General features: G+C 39.1%; 1 protein-coding gene across 5 annotated transcripts in view; it reads left to right on the top strand.

Moving 5' to 3' along the window:
• The window catches only part of LOC124555709, a 411,411-nt gene that overhangs the window by 382,053 nt on the left and 5,220 nt on the right, over positions 1-24,138 (top strand). For 4 of the 5 annotated variants that reach the window (XM_047129715.1, XM_047129716.1, XM_047129713.1 and 1 more), the window contains one exon: positions 20,945-21,049. The exons of the other annotated variant lie outside the window; for it this stretch is intronic. In XM_047129715.1, the coding sequence (XP_046985671.1) occupies positions 20,945-21,049 (105 nt within the window). The remainder of the gene's footprint in view (positions 1-20,944; positions 21,050-24,138) is intronic. 5 annotated transcript variants of the gene reach the window in all.

The following is a 24,138-nucleotide window of genomic DNA, read 5'->3' as shown; positions in this document are numbered from 1 at the left end:
GGCAAAAGATACAGTCAAGGTGAAGAAAAGGAATTCCAGTTTTAAAATAGCTACTTGAAATGTGAGAACTTTGCTGCAGGGCAGCAAACTACACTGAATCTCCAAAGAAACTGTTATAGGCACGCATATTCAAATACAGAGATGTGTAAAAGGCAGAATACAGCACTGTGATCAGCAACACCTATATAACACAAAAAGTTTCTGGCACAGTTTTTAGATCAGTTACTGCTGCTGCAATGACAGTGTATCAAGATTTGAGTGAGTATGAACGTGGTGTTATAGTCGGCACACGAGCAATGGGACACAGCATCTCCAAGGTAGCGATGAAGTGGGCATTATCCCCTACGACCATTTCACGAGTGTACCGTAAATATCAGGAATCCAGTAAGACATCAAATCTCTGACATCGCTGCTGCTGGAAGAATATCCTGCAAGAATGGGACCAATGATGGTTGAAGAGAATCGTTCAATGTGATAGAAGGGCCACCCTTCCGCAAATTGCTGCAGATTCCAGTGCTGGGACATCAACAAGTGTCAGAGTGTGAAACATTCAGCAAAACAAGATTGATATGGGCTTTTAGAGCTGAAGGCCCACTCTTGTGCAGTTGAAGTGATGCAGGACTCCTGATATGCCTATATATGACTCTGATAGGTGACACATATGTAAGCATCCTGTCTGAGCACCTGCATCCATTCATGTCCGTTGTGCATTCTGACAGACTTCAAAAATTCCAGCAGGATTATGTGACACTGTCCACATCCAGAATTCCTACAGAGTGGTTCCAGGAACACTATTCTGAGTTTCAACACTTCTGCTGGCCACCAAACTCCCCAGGCATGAACTTTATTCAGCATTTCTGGGATGTCTTGCAACGTGCTGTTCAGAAGAGATCTCCACTACCTCATACTCTTACGGATTTATGGACAGCCCTGCAGGATTCGTGGTGTCAGTTCCCTCCAGCACTACTTCATAAATTAGTCGAGTCCATGCCACATTGTGTTGCGACACTTCTGCGTGTTCGCGGGCTCCCTACATGATATCAGGCAGGTGTACCAGTTTCTTTGGCTTTTCAGTGTAGAAAACCCAAAACTTGAGGTGGAACAACTGGAAATGGATATACTTGGCCCCAATCACGAGATTTCCAGCCTGGAGAATGTAGGGTCTTCCACTTCAGAATTGATCGAATTAGACCAGGTGTCAGAGTAATTTAAAAAAGAAAAAGGAAAAAAAGAAAGGAAAAATACACTGTTTTACGTGTCGAGGGATATACTTGGCCCCAATCACGAGATTTCCAGCCTGGAGAATGTAGGGTCTTCCACTTCAGAATTGATCGAAACAGACCAGGTGTCAGAGTAATTTAAAAAAGAAAAAGGAAAAAAAGAAAGGAAAAATACACTGTTTTATGTGTCGAGGGATATGTGCAATACAGCTCTAGGATGATTATAAGCAAGCTTGAAACTATACCAAAGGACACTGTGGTAATACAAGTTTGTACCATTGCCCAAAGAAGAGTATGAGGTGCTTGTTGAAATATATGAAAAAATAAGTAATGTTAATGCAGATGATAACCTGATTGTCATGGGGGACTGGAATGTATTAGGAAAAAACTGGAAGAGAGGATTGTGGGCAGCTATGGACATGGAAGAAAAAATGAAAGAAGAGCCTGCTAATTGAGTTCTGCCACCAAAAGTTGTTGCAGATACACTTCTCCAACATAACAGGTGAAGAAAATACACCTGGTAAGCCCCAGGGGACTTAAGGAGACTACAGGTTGGTTAAATTTTGGTGAAATCATGTTTTAGAAACAAAGTAAAAGACTGCAGATGCTATCCTCCTTCAGACATAGACACAGACAGTGACCACAACCTGGTCCTGATGAAAAATTCATTCGGATTCAAACATCTGAAGGAAAAAAGGTAAAACAGAAATGAGAAATAGAAAAACTGAAAACTGAGGTTCTGGTAAGGTATTATACACAGGAAATAGACAACCTTGTAAAAAATGTCTAAAATAGCGGAGTACAAGAAGACTGAGAACAAATTAAATCCAATATATATATAAAGAGACAGAAAAGAGACTTGGGAAAACTAAACCCAAAAATAAAAAGAAATGGATTACAGGAGATATTATTCAGCTGATTTAAAACAAAGAATATGAAAAAATGCAACTTATGAACAAGGAAAAGCTGAATACAGATGACTAAGGATTTTAGTCAGTAGAGAAGCTAGAGAAGAAAAAGGAAAGTTTTCTAAAGGAAATGGCAGAGAAGTGGAAGAAAATATGTGAAATGAAAGAACTGATAAAGCCTACAGAACAGCAAATACATTTTTTAACAAACACAAAACATCAATCTCTGGTCAGTAGAAGGAAAAAAGAGGGAAGAATGCTGTTTGGTGAAGACATGGTGAAGAGATGGAAAGAATACATTGAGGAATTGTATGGCGGAACACCTTTGTCAGAGGATGTAATAGCAAAAGAAAAGGAAATTTGAGAAAACTCTTAAAGACCTATGGAAGACCAAAACTATGGGTATTTGTGACATTCCTGCAGAACTAATCAAGAATGTTGGTGACAGTATGAAAATTATGATGCTGAAAAAATAGAAAGAAATCTTTCTATAACACAGGAGAGATACCAAATTACTTCCAGAAATGCATCACGGTTCCTGTACCAAAGAAGGTGGCAGCTACAAAATGTAAACATTACTGAACTTTAAGCCTAATATCGCATGCACAAAAACTTCCCTTAAAGATAGTTACCAACTTTCTCCTCTGGTTGCAAAAATATTTTGTTGGTGCCAATGTACATAGGGAGAAATGATCATTATCATACAATAAGGGAAACTGGAGCTCAAACAGAAAGATACACATGTTCATTTTTCATGTGTGCTGTTCAAGAGTGGGGTAATAGAGTGTTATTGTGAAGGTGGCCCGCCCCCTGCAAGGCACGTAAGTGTGATTTGCAGAGTAGCCATGTAAATGTAGATGTTGATGAGGAGAATTGAAGAGGAGGTGGAAGATATGCTGAGTGAAGATGAGTTTGGATTCAGGAGGGGTTAGGAACAAGAGAACTGATTCTGGCACTGAGGCTTCTCATTAAAAAGCAAATACAGAAAAATAAACCTACTTATATTGCCTTTGTAGACAGGGAATGAATCTTCGATAATGTTATCTGGCAAGAGATGTTCAGAGTACTTAGCAAAGCAAGTCTAAAATACAGAGACATGTTTGTGATACACAGCTTGTATGAGAACAAAGTGACTGTTACTAGAAATTTTCATCAGGAACAAGAAGCAAAAATTAGAAACAGTGAGAGACAAGGACATGCTCTTTGTCCTCTTATATTCAGTGCTTACATCCAGGAAGCTATAGACCAAGTTTGTAAACTCGACAGAAAGTATACACGCTGTGTCATGCAGACAATGTTGCTAGAAATGATACAGGAATTTACCTATTTGGGAAACAAGATTACAAGGGATGGTAGAAGCCAAACGGAGACTGTGAGCTGAATACAAAATGCCAAAATTGAATTTAATTTAAGAAAGAACTCATTTACCAGCAAGAACTTCAATCTGGAAATAAGGAAATGGGTTATGGAAGCATTTGTTTGGAGTATGGCCCTATATGGATGTGAAACTTGGAAAATAGGTTCAAATGGCTCTGAGCACTATGGGACTTAACTGCTGTGGTCATCAGTCCCCTAGAACTACTTAAACCTAACTAACCTAAGGACATCACACACATCCATGCCTGGGGCAGGATTCGAACCTGCAACCGTAGCGGTCACACGGTTCCAGACTGTAGCGCCTAGAACCGCTCAGCCACCCTGGCTGGCAGACAATAGGAAAACAAGAGAGAAGATTGCTAGAAGTCTGGAGATGTGGTGTTACAGAAGGATGAAGAAGATCAGCTGGGAGACAGAGAGAGAGAGAGAGAGAGAGAGAATGTGAATTACATTTTGGCATATGAAAGCACAAATGTTGGAACATTTAGGTGTCATGTGAAGGAGAAAGGAGCTTTCTTGGATTTATTTGCATGAAACACTAATTACTGCACAATGTGATAAAACACTGAAGCAATAACTACAGTCAAAAAGAAACTAGGATAACTAGAAACTCATAAATCTTGTGTCTTTTATAAAGTTGCAAATCTGAATCACATACTTCATGTGGAATGTTCACTGTAATATTGGAATTTTCTGTATCAAGATAGAAATGCTGAAGATTTTGCCAGATTTCCAAATGATGTGCAGCAGTCAGAAATATGAACACTAATGAAATATTAACAAAGGCTTACCTTTTTTTAAAGGAATTTGAAAGTTTATACATAATTTAGTATGTTGAAAATACAGTAACAGATTATATACATGAAGGAAACAATTTCCATATACCTCTTATATGGTGTTATAAAGCAATAGTGTGTAAATCTAACCATCTTAAATATCAGGTAGTCATAATGTGGTTAAGGTAAGTGGATAATAATAGAGAAAAATAAATTAATTGGGGTGGAGGGTCAGAAAGGATGAAATTTCTAATCCCCTATAAATGTAACTTGCAATTCCGTAAACTCTAATGACAGCTTCTCAAGATTTAAGTGAGTATGAACATAGTGTTATAGTCAGTGCATGAGCAATGGAACACAGCATCTCCGATGTAGCAATGAAGTGGGGATTTTCCCATATGACCATTTCACGAGTCTACTGTGAATATCAGGAATCCAGTAAAACATCAAAGCTATGACATCACTGTGGCCAGAAAAAGATCCTGCGAGAATGGGGACCAATGAGGACTGAAGAGAATCATTCACTGTGACAGAAGAGCAACCCTTCTGCAAATTACTGCAGATTGCAATGCTTGGCCATCAACAAGTGTTACCGTGCTAGCCATTCAACAAAACATCGTTGATACGGATCTTCTGAACCGAAGGCCCACTCGTGTACTCTTGATGACTGCACTACACAAAGCTTTGTGCCTTGCCCTAATGCTCAAAAAAAGCATTTTGATAATGAAGACAAATACGGTAAATATTAGCAGACAGCCACAGTAACCCTACTGAGGAAGCTGTTCTAGAAAGTTGTCTTTCCATGTCCTGTTTTATGCCATTTGTATATAAAAAATACCTATACAATGCTGTCTACATAGGAAAGCCCTCTGTATAGGCATGTCAAATAAGATCACGTTGTCTACAGTGGACTGATTCCTCCTGGACCCACATGGGGAGAGGCTAAGAAGCTGCCTGTTCTCTAATTTCCAGACCAGACAATGATTGGCCATCCCTCCAGCATCTTGTCTTCAGAGCTAGTTAAGGTGATGCTCCTGTAACTACTGGGGTCCATTCGGTAATTTCATAGTTGAGAAGAGGTATCAAAATTACCTCCCTCCGTGAGTTAGGAAACTGCCCTGTCTGCCATATTAAATTAAACATTCTAGGCAGATTTCTTTTGATTCTGTTTGTAGCGATCCCAGCATCTGTATCGGATTTGGTCTTGGCATAGTGCAATATTATGAGCCCAACACCATTTTATATTCTAAAGGTTCTGTGATACTTCTGGGCCTCATATTTAAAACTGTCATGATAACCACACCCAAAGAACCTGAAGGAAAGGACCCTGAAAGCAATAAACATATCGAAGTGTCCTAGCCACTGGTCTTGTGGAGTATGGTTGCCTCTGTTCCAATTTTATAAGGCTTTCATGAGATGCCGAGTAATCTCAGTGCACAGTTTATGGGTCAGAGGTACCTACATACCTCAAGTCATTGATACTATGTACCTTCAAGGGATCAGGATAGCCACAAGATACAATGTCTTGTGAAATTTTTGATGTACACTGTGACTATGTAGCTGTTTTCACAGGTAGGTCACAACAGGGGGACTCATTTCGCTACTCTCTGGTGTTCCCTGAGCCTGTCTTCAAGATTGGGTTTATGAAAGAATTAACTGTATATGATGAAGAATTATAGGTGATCTTTAGGATACTGGAGCTAATGAAATGTGATTGGACCTCAAAATTCCTCATATTCTCCAACTTCGTGAGCACCCTTCACCCTCTGCAATGTATGTACATAGCAGATATGGTAGTCCATTATATTCAGGATCCACTTCTTGTAGCAAGGTTTGGGAAGGTGGTGTCTTTCTTCTGGGTACCAGAGAACATGATAATTCAGGAAAATGAATTCGCAGTCACAGCAGCCAAAGACGCATATAGTGATAATCAGATGGTTCACTGTGTGTTTTTTCTCAGTGCTATCACCTTAGTGTGGAGGAGTCATGCAGGGATGGAAAGAAGAACAGCTTGACATTACAGACAATAAGCTGTAGCTAGTAAAGTTAGCAGTGCATACTGCCATCCAGCTATACAGATGACGTAAAGTCCTTCTCAGTCATCTTCATTTAGTACACAGTGCTTTGTGCTCCAGTGAGAGGTCCCTCCAATGTGTGGTGCTTGTGACTGATGGATCACATTGTGGCACATTTTGGTTGACACTGTTTTATTTTCAGATAAGAGGACAGTGGCTAATTTACCTGCAGATGAGTCCACTGTTCTCCACTGACAATGAGACAAACATGGGACAAACTTTAACATTCTGCGAAATATCCGACTGGCTCCCTAAAATATTAGAGAGGAGTTTCTGATGTGTTATCAGGGTGGCTGCCTTATACAACTGTGTGTGTGTGTGTGTGTGTGTGTGTGTGTGTGTGCGTGCGGCTTCAATTTTAGAAAACGTACACAAATTTAGTTTTAAATGGGCACCTAAAGAACAAGATGATTATTTTCTTTGCTGATCCAACAGTCTGTTATTGTTACTTCTTTTCTTCAAATATCATTCCTTTATAGCAGGCTGTATCTGTATCCTTTTTCTCTTCTCACAGAGGTAATGTATGTATGTGTTGTTGCAACAGTTCAATTTGAACTGAGAACTCCTCCATATGTTTGTTATTTTTTAATGATAAATTGGCATTTAAGTAGTGCTGTAATCTCAAGTAGCAAAGAGTTTTATTTCCCTGTGAATACAAAGGCATTATCATTATGGGACAGTTATGTAGACAGATGCATTACCAGATCTAGTAAGCTGCAGTGGAGGCAGTCACAAAGCTAGTAAGGAGCAGTAGTTCTTTATTGTTTGTGTAGAATATTTTGGGCATCATGTGCCACAGGCTTCAAATTATTATTCCATTTATCACAATTTTAGCTCTTAGCACTGCGGCAATTAGATTAGGAAATGAGACGCTTAAAGTAGCAAATGAGTTTTGCTATTTGGGGAGCAAAATAACTGATGATGGTCGAAGTAGAGAGGATATAAAATGTAGACTGGCAATGGCAAGGAAAACATTTCTGAAGAAGAGAAATTTGTTAAAATCAAGTATAGATTTAAGTGTCAGGAAGTATGTATAGTGTAGCCATGTATGGAAGTGAAATGTGGGTGATAAGTAGTTTAGACAAGAAGAGAATAGAAGCTTTCAAAATGTGGTGCTACAGAAGAATGCTGAAGATTAGATGGGTAGATCACATAACTAACGAGGAGGTATTGAATAGAATTGGAGAGAAGAGAAATTTGTGGCACAACTTGACTAGAAGAAGGGATAGGTTGGTAGGGCATATTCTGAGGCATCAAGGGATTGTCAATTTAGTATTAGAGGGCAGTGTGGAGGGTAAAAATCGTAGAGGGAGACCAAGACATGAATACACTAAACAGATTCAGAAGGATATAGGTTGCAGTAGGTACTGGGAAATGAAGAAGCTTGCACAGGATAGAGTAGCATGGAGAGCTGCATCATACCAGTCTGTGGACTGAAGACCACAAAAACAACTACAACAGCTCTTAACTCTAAGAGTCATGACCTTGGTCTACACAGCTGTTGCATGTAACATATTCCAAAATCTCCTTGCGAGGAAGTTTACCTTTCTGCATGAACAAACAATTTTTTTTCTGCTAACATATAGAGAAGTCCATTGAACATCATCTTATGAAGACTTGACTAGTTACTGTTATGTATGCGGGTGGTTTGAAAAGTTCTTGAAATCACCAGGAGAGGTCAGCGCTAGCAACGAGTTGGTCATGTGATTTTCATTGGACTGTTGCCTGTAAACACATGCTATGTCAGTGCTCTTGGAAGAGAGCTGAGAGAGCTGTGATAGTAATATGGCTCTGTTGTTGTTCCTGCATAGTGATTAACGAAGATGCAAAAAATTGAGATTCGAGCTGTGATTAAGTACTTCATAAAGAAAGGTGTGAAAGCAAAGGACATTCATGTCAATTTCCAGAATACACTGGGAGACTCTGCTCCTTCATATTCAGCTGTTGCCAAGTGGACAAATGAATTTAAATTTGGTCAGGAGAGCTTAGATGATGATCCGCTCAGCCATTGCCCAAGATGTGACTACTCCAGTAATCATTGCAAAAGTGCACAAAATGGTCATGGAGGATCACTGGTTGAAAGTGTGTGAAATTGCTCATGCTTGCCAGATGTCATCTGAAAGGGTATATCACATTTTAACTGTAGAATTAGAAATGAAAAAATTATCTGCAAGATGGGTGCTGCGACTCTTGACGCTGGATCAAAAACGCTTAAGAATGGACATATCGGAACACTGTTTGGCCCATTTTAGGAGAAATGAACAAGATTTTTTTGCACCGGTTTGTGACCACAGGTGAAACTGGGGTGCGCCACAATACCCCAAAGACAAAACAACAGTTGAAGCAGTGGAAACATGCTGATTCTCTGCCACCAAAGAAATCAAAGACAATTCCTTCAACGGGAAAGGTCATAGCATCAGTGTTCTGGGATGCAAATGGGCTTCTGTTTGTAGGTTATCTTCCCACTGGGCAAACAATTACTGGAGAATACTGTACTAACCTCCTGGACAAATTGCAACAAAAAATACGTGAAAAAAGGCCAGGTCTAGCAAGGGAGAAAGTCATCTTTCCATGAAGACAACGCATATCTACACAAATGTGCCATCGCCATGGCAAAATTATATGAACTAACGTATTAATTGTTGCCACACCCACCTTATTCACCTGATATGGCTCTGTCAGGCTTCCATCTCTTCCCAAAACTGAAAATTTTTCTTTGTGGTTGAAGATTCACTTCAAACGAAGAATTGATAGCCGGGGTTGACTACTATTTTGCAGGCCTGGAGGAAACTCATTTTCAAGATGGGATCAAGGCACTGGAACATCATTAGACCAAGTGAATTAATCTACAAGGAGACCACATTGAAAAGTAAAAAAACATTTCAATAATTTAAGTACTTTTTGTCTTTTCCATTCTGAGAACTTTTGAAACCAGCCTCATAGGATGAATTGTAACTGCCTCCTTGTTTCTACTGATTTGATACACACTCTCACACTTGCTACGATGCTTCTTTGTGTGGACCGTATCTTAATAATCCTTATGATTTGTTGCTGGCAGTGTTTTTAGTAGGCTTTTATTATTATTATTATTATTATTATTATTTGCAAAATTGTATAAAAAGATTAAAAATGTAAGAAAATAACTTATAAAGGCAACAGACTCTGATTCATTGCTCTCTATTAGAAGTTTCCAAAGACAGATTGATACTACTTTGAATTTTATCTGTAATTGAGATTGAGTTTTTGTGTTACATGCTGATAAAAGTCCATACACGTAGTTTCTGATGAGGTAGATGTGTGAGAAAAGGGAATACTGTACTAATTATGTTATTTTTAGTTTCTCATTTGAGACTATTTCTCTGTGCAGTTAATACTGTGATACTGGATGCCTCCTTTCCATTGCAACTCATTTTACTGCAAAGAAATGTTTGTATATCATTCTGGTCCTCTCACTACATAATAAATTCCTGTCATGGGAATAGTTAACACATTATGCTCATTGTACCTTATATCATACAAAATATTTTGCTTTTGTGTTTGAAATATATTAATTTCATGAGACACACAGGCCAGAGCTTCATGCATGGGATGATGCAGTAGTTGCTTTCTGATACACATCTTTGTTTTAGTACAGAATGAGGCAGCACATGGGCTAAGATGCAGAGCACATTTTAGAGGGGGTGGAGTTTGAGTTCCTTGTCAGCCACAGAGATTTAGCTTTTTGCTGCTTTCCTTAAGTTAATTCACTTTAATGCCGTTAGAGTTCCTTGCCAATATATTTGAACACCAAGATACTGATAGTCCAAGGAAATGTGCTGATTTCAAAAATACCCATAAAGTGGCAGAAAATTTGCATATTCATGTTATATTAAGATGATGTGGTCAGACATGTTAAATAACATGTTGAAAATAATGCTAACACAGATAAAGCTTCGTTCTTATTGTAAGTATTGTGACTATATGAAGTATTGTGCAATTATCAGAAAAAAATATTTTTGTGTTTAGAGATTAAATGGAACCAAACTGCAACCAAATTCCTCATGGTATCAATGTTTATTTAATGCTGCACAAATCTGATTTCCTGAATAAAATAGAACATATGAGAAATTTTGACTTCCTCAGTGGGCACTAGTGTGTGAATGTGTTTCGTAATCTAATTTAGTTCCAAGGCTTATTTAATTTCCTGTAGTGCATCCTATACATAGTTTCCTTCATTTATCTGCATATTTGGTATTCCTCTCATGTCTATGGACAGTACTGATTATTGCTAGTTGTCTGTGATTCATATGATGCAAACTGAAACTAAATACAACCTCTGACAATAAAGTTCAGTGAATGAAGTCGGAACGGTTGATTGGGCAACACTGGCGACTCTGCATAGTGGCTGGCGTTGAAAACCTGTCCCCACCATAGTTCAATTGAGTGTCATGTGTGTTCAGTGTTAGACCTGTTGGATGAAGTGCTTGTTTAGTGTGATGTATCTGAGCTGAGAACAGGGCAATGAACGAGCAAAGGATCAATTTAAAGTTTTGTTATAAGCTGGCAAGACACTGAAAAAAATGCATGCAATGCTAGTATGTGTTTATGGGGATGAGACACTATCCATAAAGTGTGTGTATGAGTGGTTTTCCCATTTTGAGGAGGCTGGGAAAGTGTTTGACAATCCACGTAGTGGACGACCAGTGATTGCCGTAAGTGACAAAATCATTGAAAAACTAAGGACATTAATCACGAACGACCGTTGATGAACTGTGCACATGACAGCGGATGATCTGCAGGTTAACTGTGAATCAAATGCTTACCCAAGAGTTAGGGAAGAGGAAATCATTTTGTCGTCTTGTGCCATATCACTTGACTGACGATCAGAAGCAGGCACGTTTAGAGACTTCACAGGATTTCGTCAAAACAGTGGATGCCACACCCAATTTCTAGAACTGCATTGTTGCTGAGGATGAAACCTAGTGTCTCTGGTATGACCGTGAAATGAAATGGTTCAAATGGCTCTGAGCACTATGGGACTCAACTTCTAAGGTCATTAGTCCCCTAGAACTTAGAACTAGTTAAACCTAACTAACCTAAGGACATCACACACATCCATGCCCAAGGCAGGATTCGAACCTGTGACCATATAGTGGTCTCGCGGTTCCAGACTGCAGCGCCTAGAACAGCACGGCCACTTCGGCCGGCCGTGAAATGAAACAGCAAAGCATGGAATGGCATTCTCCGACATCACCTTGTCAGAAAAAGGTCAGAGCTGAAAACTTACACATCAAAATGATGCTAGTCGCCTTTTTCGATAGTCAAGGCATTATCCACAAGGAATTTCTACCTAATTGAATGACATTGACCGCTGCACAATACGTTGAAATTTTGACCCATTTCATGCAATGTGTACACAGGGTACAACCACAGTACGGACAACAAGATTCCTGATTTTTTATTCATGACAACACTCACCCACAAACAGCCAACATTGTCAAACTGTTCCTGGCAAAATAGGGGGTGGTGCTACTTGAACATCCACCATACCCACTGGTTCTCAATCCTCCAGACTACTAGTTATTCTCTCGACTCAAACTCGCTTTGAAACGAAAGAGAGTTTATGATATTCCTGACATGCAACGAAATGTGACACAGCTTTTGAACACCATCCCAAAGGAAGACTTAATGCAAAGTTGCCAGGAAATGTATCGCAGAGCTCAGTGGTGCATAATTATGGGAGGTGACTATTTCGAAGGACAGTAAGGTAACTGTAGTTCATAGTTCATCTATGTTAATGTTACAGGACTATTCACAGAACTTCATTATCAGTGGTTGTATGTTATTAGCAAACATTAGAGAAGTGTTGATATAGATGCACTTTAAATTTGTTCTGCCACTTCTTTGGTGCTTTCTGTAGGGATAAGATACGAAAGATGTGTAGTTGTGGTCTTCTGTCCGAAGACTTGGTTGATGCAGCTCTCCATGCTACTCTTTCCTACGCAAGCCACCTCATCTCTGAATAACTACTGCAACCTACATTCTTCTGAATTTGCTTATTTTAATTATCCATTGGTCTCCCACTATGATTTTTGCCCCCCCCCCCCTGCCCCCCCCCCCCACCCCACCCCACCCCAGCAAGTATTTCCCTTGCTCTCTCAGAATGTATCCTATCAACTGATCACTTCTTCTAGTAAGGTTGTTCCACAGATTTCATTTCTCCCCATTTCTGTTCAGTAACTCATCATTAGTCACTTCATCTACCCATCTAATCATCAGCATTCTTCTGTAGCACCCCATTTCAAAAGCTTCTGTCCTATTCTTGGCGAAACTGTTCATTGATGTTTCTGTGGTATCAAAGTATGATACCACACTTGCTAGGGGTTGCAGTTTTCGACCGCAGTCCGTACTAGTATCACGGAACCCGCTAATCAAGACTAGCGCCGCTCTGCGGCTTGCAACAAGTCTCTAGCATGCGCTTGGCCACTCTTGCTCGGGACATCAAGTAGGAAAGTAGTATAGCCTTCAGCTGATAGGAAGCAACCTCTAACAAGGCGCTTAGTTAAAGTGTGGCCTATGTGATGCCTCTATAGCTCTCTGTTTGTAATTATATTCCTTCTGACTATAAGACTCTTGTACCACCAGTTAAGTACAATATATTATTTTTTACCAATGACTTCTAATTATTTTATTCATCGTAGACCCAGACCATGAAGCCAGCTCCTTATTGACTTCACTGACAAACCTACTGTATATACAAAGAAGAGATTTGTATGATTCTATTTAGTACTGACCACCAGTCATACACATTGGTGACAATTCATTCGTCGTCGTCATAACAGTTTCACTTCCATATGTGGCTACACTCCATACGTAGGCTTCCTGGCACTTACATCTATGTTCAATGTTAACAAATTTCTCTTCTTGAGAAACGTTTTTCTTGCCATTGTAAGTTTATATTTTTTATGCTCTGTGCTTTGGCCATCATCAGTTACTTCACTGCTCAAATAGCAAAACTCATCTATTGCTGTAAGTGCCTTATTTCCTAACCCAATTCCCTCAGCATCACCTGATTTAATTTGACTACATTCGATTATCCCTTTTTTTCCTCTTGTTGATGTTAAATTTGTATCCTCCTTTCAAGATGATGCCCATTCAATTTGAATTCTCTTTAAAGTCCTTTGCTGTCTTAACAGAATTACAATTTCATCAACAAACCTCCAAGTTTTTACTTTTTCCTCCAGAACTTTAACTCCTGCTTGAATTTTTTCTTTGGTTTCCTTTACTGCTTGCTCAATATACAGATTGAATAATATCATGGATAGGATACAACACTGTCACACTCCCTTCTCAACCACTGACACTTGACTCTAATAACTGGTGTTTGGTTTCTTCACAAGTTGTAAATAGCATTTTGCTCCCTGTATTTTAGCCTTGCTACTGTCAGAGTTTCAAACAAAATATTTCAGTAAATGTTGTCAAAAGCTTTCTCTAAGTCTGCAAGTGCTGCTAACATAGGTTTGCCTTTCCTTAACCTACCTTCTAAGAGAAGTCATAGCATCAGTATTGCCTTGCATATTCCTACATTTATTCAGAATTCGAAATGATCTTCCTTGATGTCAGCATCTACCAATTTCTCCATTATTCTCTAAAGAATTCATGTTAGTATTTTGCAACCATGACTTATAAACTGATAGTTTGGTAATATTCACACCTGTCATTGCTTGCTTTCTTTGGAATTGGAACTATTATATTCTTCTTGAAGTCTAAGGGCCTCTCTCCTATCTTATACATCTTGCACACCAGATGGAAGAGTTTTGTCATGACTGGCTCCTCCAAGGCCTGACAGAATGTAATATACTTCCGAGGCCTCGTTTCAACTTAGACTTTTCAGTGCTCTGTCAAATTGTTCTTGCAGCATCATACCTCCCATCTCATCCTCATCTATGCCCACTTTCATTTCTATAATATTGCCCTCAAGTACATTTACCTTGTATAGAGCCTCTATATACTCCTTCACCTTTCAGCTTTCCTTTATTTGCTTAGGATTGGTTTTCCATCTGAGCTTTTGATATACATACAGCTGCTTCTCTCTCCAAAGGCTTCTTTTTAATTTTCCTGTAGGCAAGCATCTATCTTGCCTCTACATCCTTGCATTTGTCCTGTAACCATTCCTGCGCAGCCCTTTTGCACTTCCTGTCAATCTCAATTTTTAGACGTGTGTATTCCCTTTTGCCTCATTTATTTACTGCAGTGTTATATTTTCTCCATCAATTAAATTCAGTATCTCCTGTGTTATCCAAGGATTTCTACGAGACTTCATATTTTTACCTATTTGATCCTCAGCTGCCTTCACTCTTTCATCTCTCAAAGCTACCCATTCATCTTCTATTTTATTCCCTTCCCCAGTTCTTGTTAATCATTTCCTAATGCTCCCTCTGAAACTCCCACCAACCTCTGGTTCTTTCAACTTATACAGGTCCCATTGACTTAATTTCCTATCTTTTTTCAATTTCTTCAGTTTTAATGTACAGTTCATAATCAATAAATTGTGGCCAGTGCACACATCTGCCCCTGGAAATGTCTTACAATTTAAAATCTGGTTCTGAAATCTCTGTCTAATCATTATATAATCAGTTTGAAGCTTTCCAGTGTCTACAGGCCTCTTTCACATGAACAACCTTCTTTCACAATTCTTAAACAGAGTATTAGTGATGATTAAACTATGCTCTTTACAAAATTTTACCAGGCAGCTTCCTGTTTCTTTCATTTCCCCCAGTCGAGGTTTACCTACAATTTTTCCTTCTCTGCCATTTCCTTCTATCGAATTCTAGTCCGCAATCACTATCTGAATAATTTCTTTCATCCATAATACATTTCTTCAATCTTTTCATTAGCTACAGAGGTAGTTGGGATATAAACTTGTACTACTCTGGTAGGTGTGTGCTTCATGTCTATCTTGGCTACAATAATTCATTCACTATGCTGTTCATAGTAGCTTGCCCACAATCATATTTTCTTGTTCATTATTAGACTGACTCCTGCATCATCCCATTTTGTATTTATAATCCTGTATTCACCTGGCCAGAAGTCCTGTTCCTCCTGACACCAACCTTTGTTAATTCCCAGTATATCTAATTTTAACCTATCCATTTCCATTTTTAAATTTTCCAGTGTACTTGCCCAATTAAGGGCTCTAACATTTCCCCGCTCTAATCCGTAGCATCATCTCCTGATGACAGCCTCCTCCTGAGTAGTCCCCACCCAGGTATACAAATGGAGGACTATTTTACCTTGGAAATATTTTACCTAAGAGGATGCTACCATTAGTTAACCATACAGTGGAGCTTTATGCCCTCAGGAAAAATTACAACTGTAGTTTCCCTTGCTTTCAGCTTTTCACAGTGCCAGAACAACAAGACCGTTTTGGTTGTGTTACAAGGCCATATCAGTAAACCATCCAGATTGTTGTCCCTGCAACTACTAAAACGGCTGCTGCCCATCTTGAGAAACCACACTTTTGTCTAACCTTTCAACAGATACCCCTCCTTTGTGGTTACACCTACAGTACAGCTACCTGCTGTATCGCTGAGGCGTGCAGGCCTCCCCACCAGTGGCAAGGTCCATGGTTTGGGGGAGGGGGGGGGGGGGGATGAAAGATGTACATATATATGAAACCACTCAGTGAGGTTTCCTTGTTCCATTCATAAATATTGTGAATTAAATTCTCTCGTGCAGTATACAGTGGCTTTAAAGCGTGCCCGCAGATTATTTACAAATTATGTTGTGACAGTGATGTGTTAAGAATCAGTCATATGTTCAAAAAGATGTTACAGTTACGCAGAGTGATAAAAGTACTTACTGTTAGAATGCACCTGGAAGGGTCAACTATGTCACTTCAGGCTACAGTTCATTAGGTCATAACAGATCTCTTTCCAAACAGAGTTATGTTTATTACAAAGTCTCCCAATAAACTACAAAAACTGGTTCACACATTATGTAGTGTGTTTGTTATTGGACGGCCAGTAACACAGCTCAATCAGCTACAAGTCTTCATTGTTGAAGTACCAGGACATGAGCGAGTCACATATTCAGCTTTTCCTCCTGATGTTTGAAGTTTAATTCTCAGATTATTAGTAGTAGGATAGAAGGGGTGTGTACATGAAGATGCAAACGCTGGAGCAGCTGGCCGCAGTTTGCAAGCAGCTGGAGATGATTGTGGCCACAGTAAGCCATCTGGAGGCATGTTCCAGCTTACCCAATGTAGGACTTCTGCACTCACTGCAGCATGAGTTGTCATTCAAAGTGGAGATTCAATGTGGAGGCTGGCCATATTGCCTCGCCCATTCACTCTGTGAGAGCAAAGGTGGCCACTCGTTTAGCAAGGTCTGAGCAGGCACATGGGGGGGGGGGGGGGGGGGAGTAGTTTACTACTTATTGGTAGCACCAATGTTAGGCACATTATGGAGCACCTTGGGGAGATAACATACAGTGCCCAAAATAATTCCAATGTGCTCTCTGTGTGTCTGCCAGAGGTCTTCACCAAAGATGTGGAGGCCACCCCTGCCTGCAGCTGTCAAGTGTACAGGGTGCAGTGGTCAGCAAGTTGTTGCTCATGTTAGCACCAATGATACCTGTTGCTTGGGTTCTGAGGACAGTCTAGTTCCTGCAATGACTGGCAAAAGTAGTGAAAACTGCTGGCCTTGCTCACAGGGTGGGAGCATAGCTCTCAATTTGCAGCACATTGTACCCAGAGTTGATAGGGGTCCTTTGGCTTGGAGCCGAGTGGAGGGTCTCAACCAGAGGCACCATCGATTCTGTGCCAGTCTTGGCTTCAGAGTTCGGGACCTGCATTATAAGGTGCAGAGTTGTAGGAGTTATCTTGATAGATCAGGGGTGCACTACACAAAGGAAGCAGCTCGTTTTGTACCAGAGTAATTGTGGAGTGCACTTAGGAGTTTGTATAGACTAGGCATTAATCTGAAGTCCTCTGATCAATGCTCGCTCACCAGTTGACACACAGAGAGTGAAATCAGATTTTATACTAAATACACACACTTTGACTGCCAAAATTTTAACAGTAAATTGTCAAAGTATTTGTAACAAAGTCTGAATTTACTGCCCTACAGGAAATTTCTCATGCTAAAATTATTCTCTGGACCAAGAGCTGACTGAAACCCAAAGTAGAAAACTCTGAGATATGTCGCAATTCATTGAATATATATTGGAAAAACAGATTAGACACCATAGGATGGGAGTGTTCATTGCAGTTGACAAAAATATGGAATCTCTTGAGATCAATTTTGAGTGTAATAGTGAAGTTATCTGGACACCTATATTAAGTCTAGTTGAAATCAGATTAATTGTTGGCTGTTCTTACCAACCACCTGATAGTCTTTCAACAAACGTCTATCGTTAGTGGCACGGAAACACCCAGATCATGCAATATTAAAGTTCTAAACATGCCTGCTTAGTTCAGTGACCGTTTTTAAATTAAACAAATGAGCCCTCAGTCACTAATAGTGACCAAGGGCTCATTTGTTTCAATTTTAATTCATGAAATATTTGTTGGAGCTGACTTCAACCTATCGAGTTTAGACTGGAATGTCTATGGGTTCACTGCAGATGGTACAGACAGACAGTCCTGTGGAATACTCCTGAAAACATTTTCCAAAAAGTGCCTTGAACAACTAGTTTACTGAGTGAGTTGACGCAGTGGTTAGTACACTGGACTCACATTTGGGAGGATGACAGTTGAAACCTGTGTCCGGCCATCCTGATTCAGGTTTTCCTCAATTTCCCTAAACTGTATCAGGCAAATGCTGGGGTGGTTCCTAAGAAAGGGCACGGCCAACTTCTTTCCCCGTCCTTCCCTGATCCAGTGGGACCAATGACCTCACTGTTTGGTCCCTTCCCCCAAACTAGTTAGACAACCAACACACAATGAAAATATTTTAGACCTTGTAGCTACAAACAGGTGTGACCTTATTGACAGTATCAATATAGAAACAGGGATTAGTAATGACATCATTGCAATGATGGTTACTAAAGTCAATAAAACCGTGAAGAAAGCCAGAAGAGTTTTAATGCTAGAAAAAACAGAAACACAGTTGTTAACATCATCACGCTTAAACAATGAATAGGCATTATTTAGTTTTGGTACGACAGACACAGAGGGATTATGGGTAAAGGTTAAACTGATTGTAAATTTCACTCTGGAGACTTACATGTCAAGTAAGTGGATTAAGGGAAAGGATCCTCCATGGTTTAATAATCAAATTTGGAAAATGTTGAGGAAAGGGAGATTATTGCACTGTCGGTTCAACAAAGAAAAAAAAAGTGTGTGAATGTTGACAGGCAGAAGTTAGTATAAATATGTGCATCTATTAAAAAAAATCAACGTGCAAAGCATACAACAACTTACATTGGCATACTGTAGTGAAAGATCCTGCCAAGAATCCAAAAAAATTCTATTCATACCTAAAATCACTAATTGGGTTGAAGGCTTCTATTTAGTCACACATTGTCCAAACATCCGACTGCCCTCCTAGGTTGTCTTGTGGGGAAATGTGGACACCACATCCACAATTCCGTTCATTTTGTACAACATCTACAAGAATTGTAACTCACTGATAGTGACCTGCTGGTAAGTTTTGATGTAGTGTCCCTCTTCACCAAGATACCACTGAAAGACTATGGAACTGATAAACATGAAATTAAACCAGAATGAGATTTTCACTCTGCAGCGGAGTGTGCGCCGATATGAAACTTCCTGGCAGAGTAAAACTGTGTGCCCGACCGAGACTCGAACTTGGGACCTTTGCTTTTCGCGGGCAAGTGCTCTACCATCTGAGCTACCGAAGCACGACTCACGCCCGGTCTCACAGCTTTACTTCTGCCAGTATCTCATCTCCTACCTTCCAAACTTTACAGAAGCTCTCCTGCGAAAGGCAAAGGTCCCGAGTTCGAGTCTCGGTCGGGCACACAGTTTTAATCTGCCAGGAAGTTTCATGAAATTAAACACCAATCTGATGAGACTCTTTGCGTTGGTGTTCACTTCAACATACTTTAAGTTAAATGAAATTACACAATGTAACTTCATTTGAATGAGGAGGGGGAAGTGTCTCTGCCGTGTGCCGTTTCTGTAAGAAATCAAGTATGATTTCGGGTCTCCAGTCTTGCGCATATAAGGCAGTCAACCCACCCCTTCTTGGAAGAGGTTACAAATTAATTAATTAGAAAATGGAGGAGCCGGACTTGAGTTAAAACACACTGTGAAAAATATTATCATTAAAATATTCTTACCTAGAAACAAAGTACTTTTAACATTATCTTCAGAAAAGTATAGATCTAGCCAAGAATACGCTGAAAACAACTATAAGTGAAACACTGATGCCTAAAAGGAAACAGGCATTGTTAATAAATTGCTAAACAAGTAGTGGTTACAGAGTGGCAGATAATGTGCCATTAGTCTAGAAGCTAAATTTAAACTTAACCCTGCAGATAGTCTTCTGGGGAAAGCTTTCAGTGTAAATCAGAGAGATCATTGCATTCATTGAAATAGTGGCACTTCATTGCAGTCACAATGACACGGTGTTGTCCAAGGTAATCTGCAGCAAAAACTGTTATGAGAATCTAGGCAACAAGTGCCTGGAGTCAAATAAACCACCAACATGTCCTGAATGTGCAACCACAAATGTTGGCTGAGATGGCCTGATTTAGTAAGCTTCAGACCCCAAAAAATAGGTCTCTTGACAACTGCTGAGAGAGACAGCAGCCAAGTTCTACATGCTGGGACATAAAAAGCAGATAATGCCATTGTTCTTCAGAGGTTTCTCACATTGTTTAGGTGCAAACTGATGTGAAGGATATTTTCTGTTTCAAGGAGGGCACCTCTTAACAAGAAAGGAGCCAGGAGCCGTTCAAATTTTTCCAACAGCTGTTGCCATTTTGGAAAAGTTACTAAGTTGTATCATAGATCAGATTCAGAGATACTGTTCTGCAGTATGTGAGGAATATGGTTCTGATAGTCACCTTACTCCCCCATTTTTTGCTTTACAGGGAAATCTTGCATACAGGCATACAAACATTGAAATGAAATACATCAGTGTGTTAATTGTAATGAGGGGGATCAATAGTCCATTAATTTTATTAATTGGGGCTGCTTTCTTTGGTATGTGACCTCATGGGAAAATTCATGAATGTCTCTTTGCACATGACTGGCACTAGCATTGTAGTGTCATGAGCCACCACTCACCATCTGTGTAGATCTTCTGTTAGCAAAAATTTCATAAATTTTCTTTCTGTTTTGAAATTGCCATATGTTACTAGCAGATTTTTTTCTAATTTTTTAACTAAATTTTTCTATTTTATTTTTATTATATCTTTTCAGTTAGATTATTATTTTGTTCCAGTTAATCATTGCAGATTTGAATCTAGTTGTATTGTTTGAAATAATGAACATTATTTTCTGTTTTACTCAGTTTTTTAAGGTTTTATGGATTTATTTATCCATATTAACTAGTCTAATGAGTGAAGTGCTGTTTTACCTTATTTTTAAATTTTTCATGTTAATACCATTTAGTTTTCTATTTCGTTATAACTTTTAGGGTATGGTATATGCGACCTAAGTTCATCTGTGCTGTGTCAACACCATTTAGTGGCATATGGGACAGCCCATACCCTGGTGAATCTGGATCAGGCTAGAGCAGTTGGTAATATGGAATACATGCTTTTACACACATTGTAATGTAGCTTTATATGTTTACAATTTAACCATTTGCTAACAGCATATAGATTATAGAATAAACTTAAAATCAAAGATTTCTGTAAACTTTTTTTTTTAAGTATATCTAACGTGTACTGAGATGCAGTGAGTAATAGAACTGGATGGAGGCTTGATATCCTAATGCCACTTTAGAAAAAGAGTGCTGGTAGTAACTGGAGATTTTGATGAATGGTTGAAGTTGCACAGACCAATATTTCTATTGCAGCTATGTCATTAAAGACAAACCCTCCCCCTTGTGAATGCCAGAGGCAAAAAAGAACAGGCTCAATCGCAGCAAATTACTGGTGAATAATTGTGTTACAAAAGCAATAACGTTTTATGGTTTGCCTTTTGAAAAATCAGGTTCATTATCATGTGAGTGGTGTGCATATTACCAGAAGTGGATGAGGGTTTAGTGTAAGGTTGGATGTGCTACTTGTAGATAGTGGTGGAGATGTGGATAATATGCAAGGATGAGGTATGGGGATGACATTACATTACATTAATACTTATTCCAAAGCTCATGAATATGACATTTTGTAATGATGTGGAACGTGTCAGTTAACATAAGTTTTCTTTAAATGATATAATCTCTCTCCCTCTCTTGAACAATTACTACTTCATGTCTAATAATTCATCTATTGAGTAGCAGGAGTTTTCATTCAGAAATACTTTTAATTTGTTTTTAAATGCTGGTTGGCTATTTGTCAGACTTTAAGTGCTATTTGGTAAATGACCAAAGATTTGGTAAATTACCAGTGTGTGTATTTATGAGTGGTGTTATGCCATTTACTGTACAGAATGGTATATACTGTGTTCTCTCAAAATTTAGTTTTAGTCCATTTGCAGAAAACCACTTAATAATTTTCTGAAAGACATTATGTGCAATTTCCTCAGCTATTTCTTGTTTGTTGGTTGTGATTACTATACTTGCATCATAAGAAAAAAGAACTAGCTTTGCATCTTCATGAATGTAAAGTGGTAAGTCATTAATATATATTAAGAACAATAAAAGACCCTAGCATGAATCCTGTGGGATACCATTCTTCGTACAACCCCAGTTAGAGGACTCTGCTGATTTTTGTAGACTATCTCTACTGTTAATTTCAATCTTCTGCATTATTCCAGTTAAGTATGAATTTAACTATTTGTGCACTGCCCCACTCATACCACAATACTTCAGCATATCTAGAAGAATTTCATGATTCACACTGTCAAGTCTTTGAGAGATCACAACGTATCCCAATGGGTGGTGATCAGTTATTCAAAGCGTTTGATATTTGATCAATGAAAGCATATATAGCATTTTCTGTTGGAAAGACTTTCTGAAAACTAAATTGACATTTTGGCATCGGAGAGCTTAATGGCCTCTGTGATTTCTGATGACCACCAAGGTACTGTCTTCCACCAGAGTAGGTCCACGGAACAGAGGATTGCTAAATCAGCTGTGAAAAGAATGACTGTAGTTGTATTTTGGACTGCCTCATCGACATCTCCACGCAACAGGGAGTCAAGAATGACACCACAGGTGAAAGCACCCCAGTCGACACTGTTGAGAGCCCATTTGGCCAGGTGTCTAGGGGAGTGACACTGAGGAATGAACTGGAAGATCAGGAAGTGATCACTTGTTCACAGGTCATTGTGAACTCTCCAGTATATGGATTGGAGAAGACAAGGACTGCAGATGGAAAGTTCAATGGCCGAGAAAGTTCTGTGCATTACACTGAAGTGTGTTTTGTAGAGTATACGATTATCTATTTGAGGAAGCGTTATCTGATAAAAACTGTAGTAATATTCAGTTACACATTGTCCAAATGTGTGTGTGTGATTCAGGAACTTGAAATTAACTCTCAATGTAGGGAAATATGCATTTCAGGAAGAACTAACTCATTCAGTATCATTGTGAAAAGTTAGTTATGATCCATGGGGCAGGCAAATAATTAACCAACTAGCAACTGGGAGGAAGTAACAGTGAGTGAGAATGAAGTGTGGAAAAATTACAGGGGCATAGCTGTAGTTACAACAAATGAGAGACTGTCATTCACTGATAAGACACTGGAAAACTGTAGTAAACTATCAAGAAAGCTGATCACAGAGTACTTGGATAGGCTGTCGTGTAATATTGAGAAGTGTGTGTTGGATCCACATTGGGTTGGACCAACAGGAGGCTTAAAGTAAGTCTGCAAAAGTTACAACAGCAAAAATAATCACAGGCTTGTTTGATTGACATTAAAATACAACAGAAATTCTTTAAAGTGTGAACTGATAGGCATTTAAAGAAGGTTAGCAAATATCTTGTGAAGATGTATTTACAACATTGTAAGAACAAGTTTCAGGGTAGTTTCAATGGTTATTCTTTCTTATGGGGAGGGTGTGTGGACACTGGGTTAACAGAGATCGAGGCCATGAGGCTTACAGGAGTGTAGGATGAGATGCAAGGATAATTCCCATCTGCATAATTTGGAAAAGCTGGTAGTGAAAGGAAGGATACAGACAGTCCAGCTTGTGAAGTAGTTGGGTTACTACTCAAGTTTAGTCCGAACTGACAGTTCAACAATGTAACTACAAACAATGCTACACACAGTGTAGTTATTGTTAAATTGGTAGTGTTAAGAGCCAAGTAAGTGCTAATGGCACAAATTGTTGACTTTTAATGACTTCTACTAGTTCAGTACTAAGAGTCTAGAGTGCACGAAAGTTAACTGTGTAATGTTAGTAGTGCTACATGAAAACCACAACTTTCCAGCACTGTTATATGTCAATTACACTTTTGTTGTTCCCAACCCCTCTGGCTCTTCTGCCCCCCCCCCCCCCTTTCCCAATAAATATTGAATATTGTTCCATTAAGTGTAAACTGTGGGAAATTTATAATTGTGATGGTATATTGTGAACACAAAAAATGTGAAGAGATTGATAAAAATGTTCTAAACAGTGGGAAAACATTAATTCCATCCATTCTTCAAAAGAAGAGTTATACTGTATATTCACCCCAAAGCAATTACTAGTGCTACAGATTCAGACACCCATTTTGCAGTC

The sequence above is a fragment of the Schistocerca americana genome, chromosome X, assembly GCF_021461395.2.
Source record: "Schistocerca americana isolate TAMUIC-IGC-003095 chromosome X, iqSchAmer2.1, whole genome shotgun sequence".
NCBI classification, from domain to species: Eukaryota; Metazoa; Arthropoda; class Insecta; order Orthoptera; family Acrididae; genus Schistocerca; species Schistocerca americana.
The sequence above is the reverse complement of the archived record's forward strand: the minus strand, read 5'-3'. Positions and strand labels throughout refer to the sequence as shown.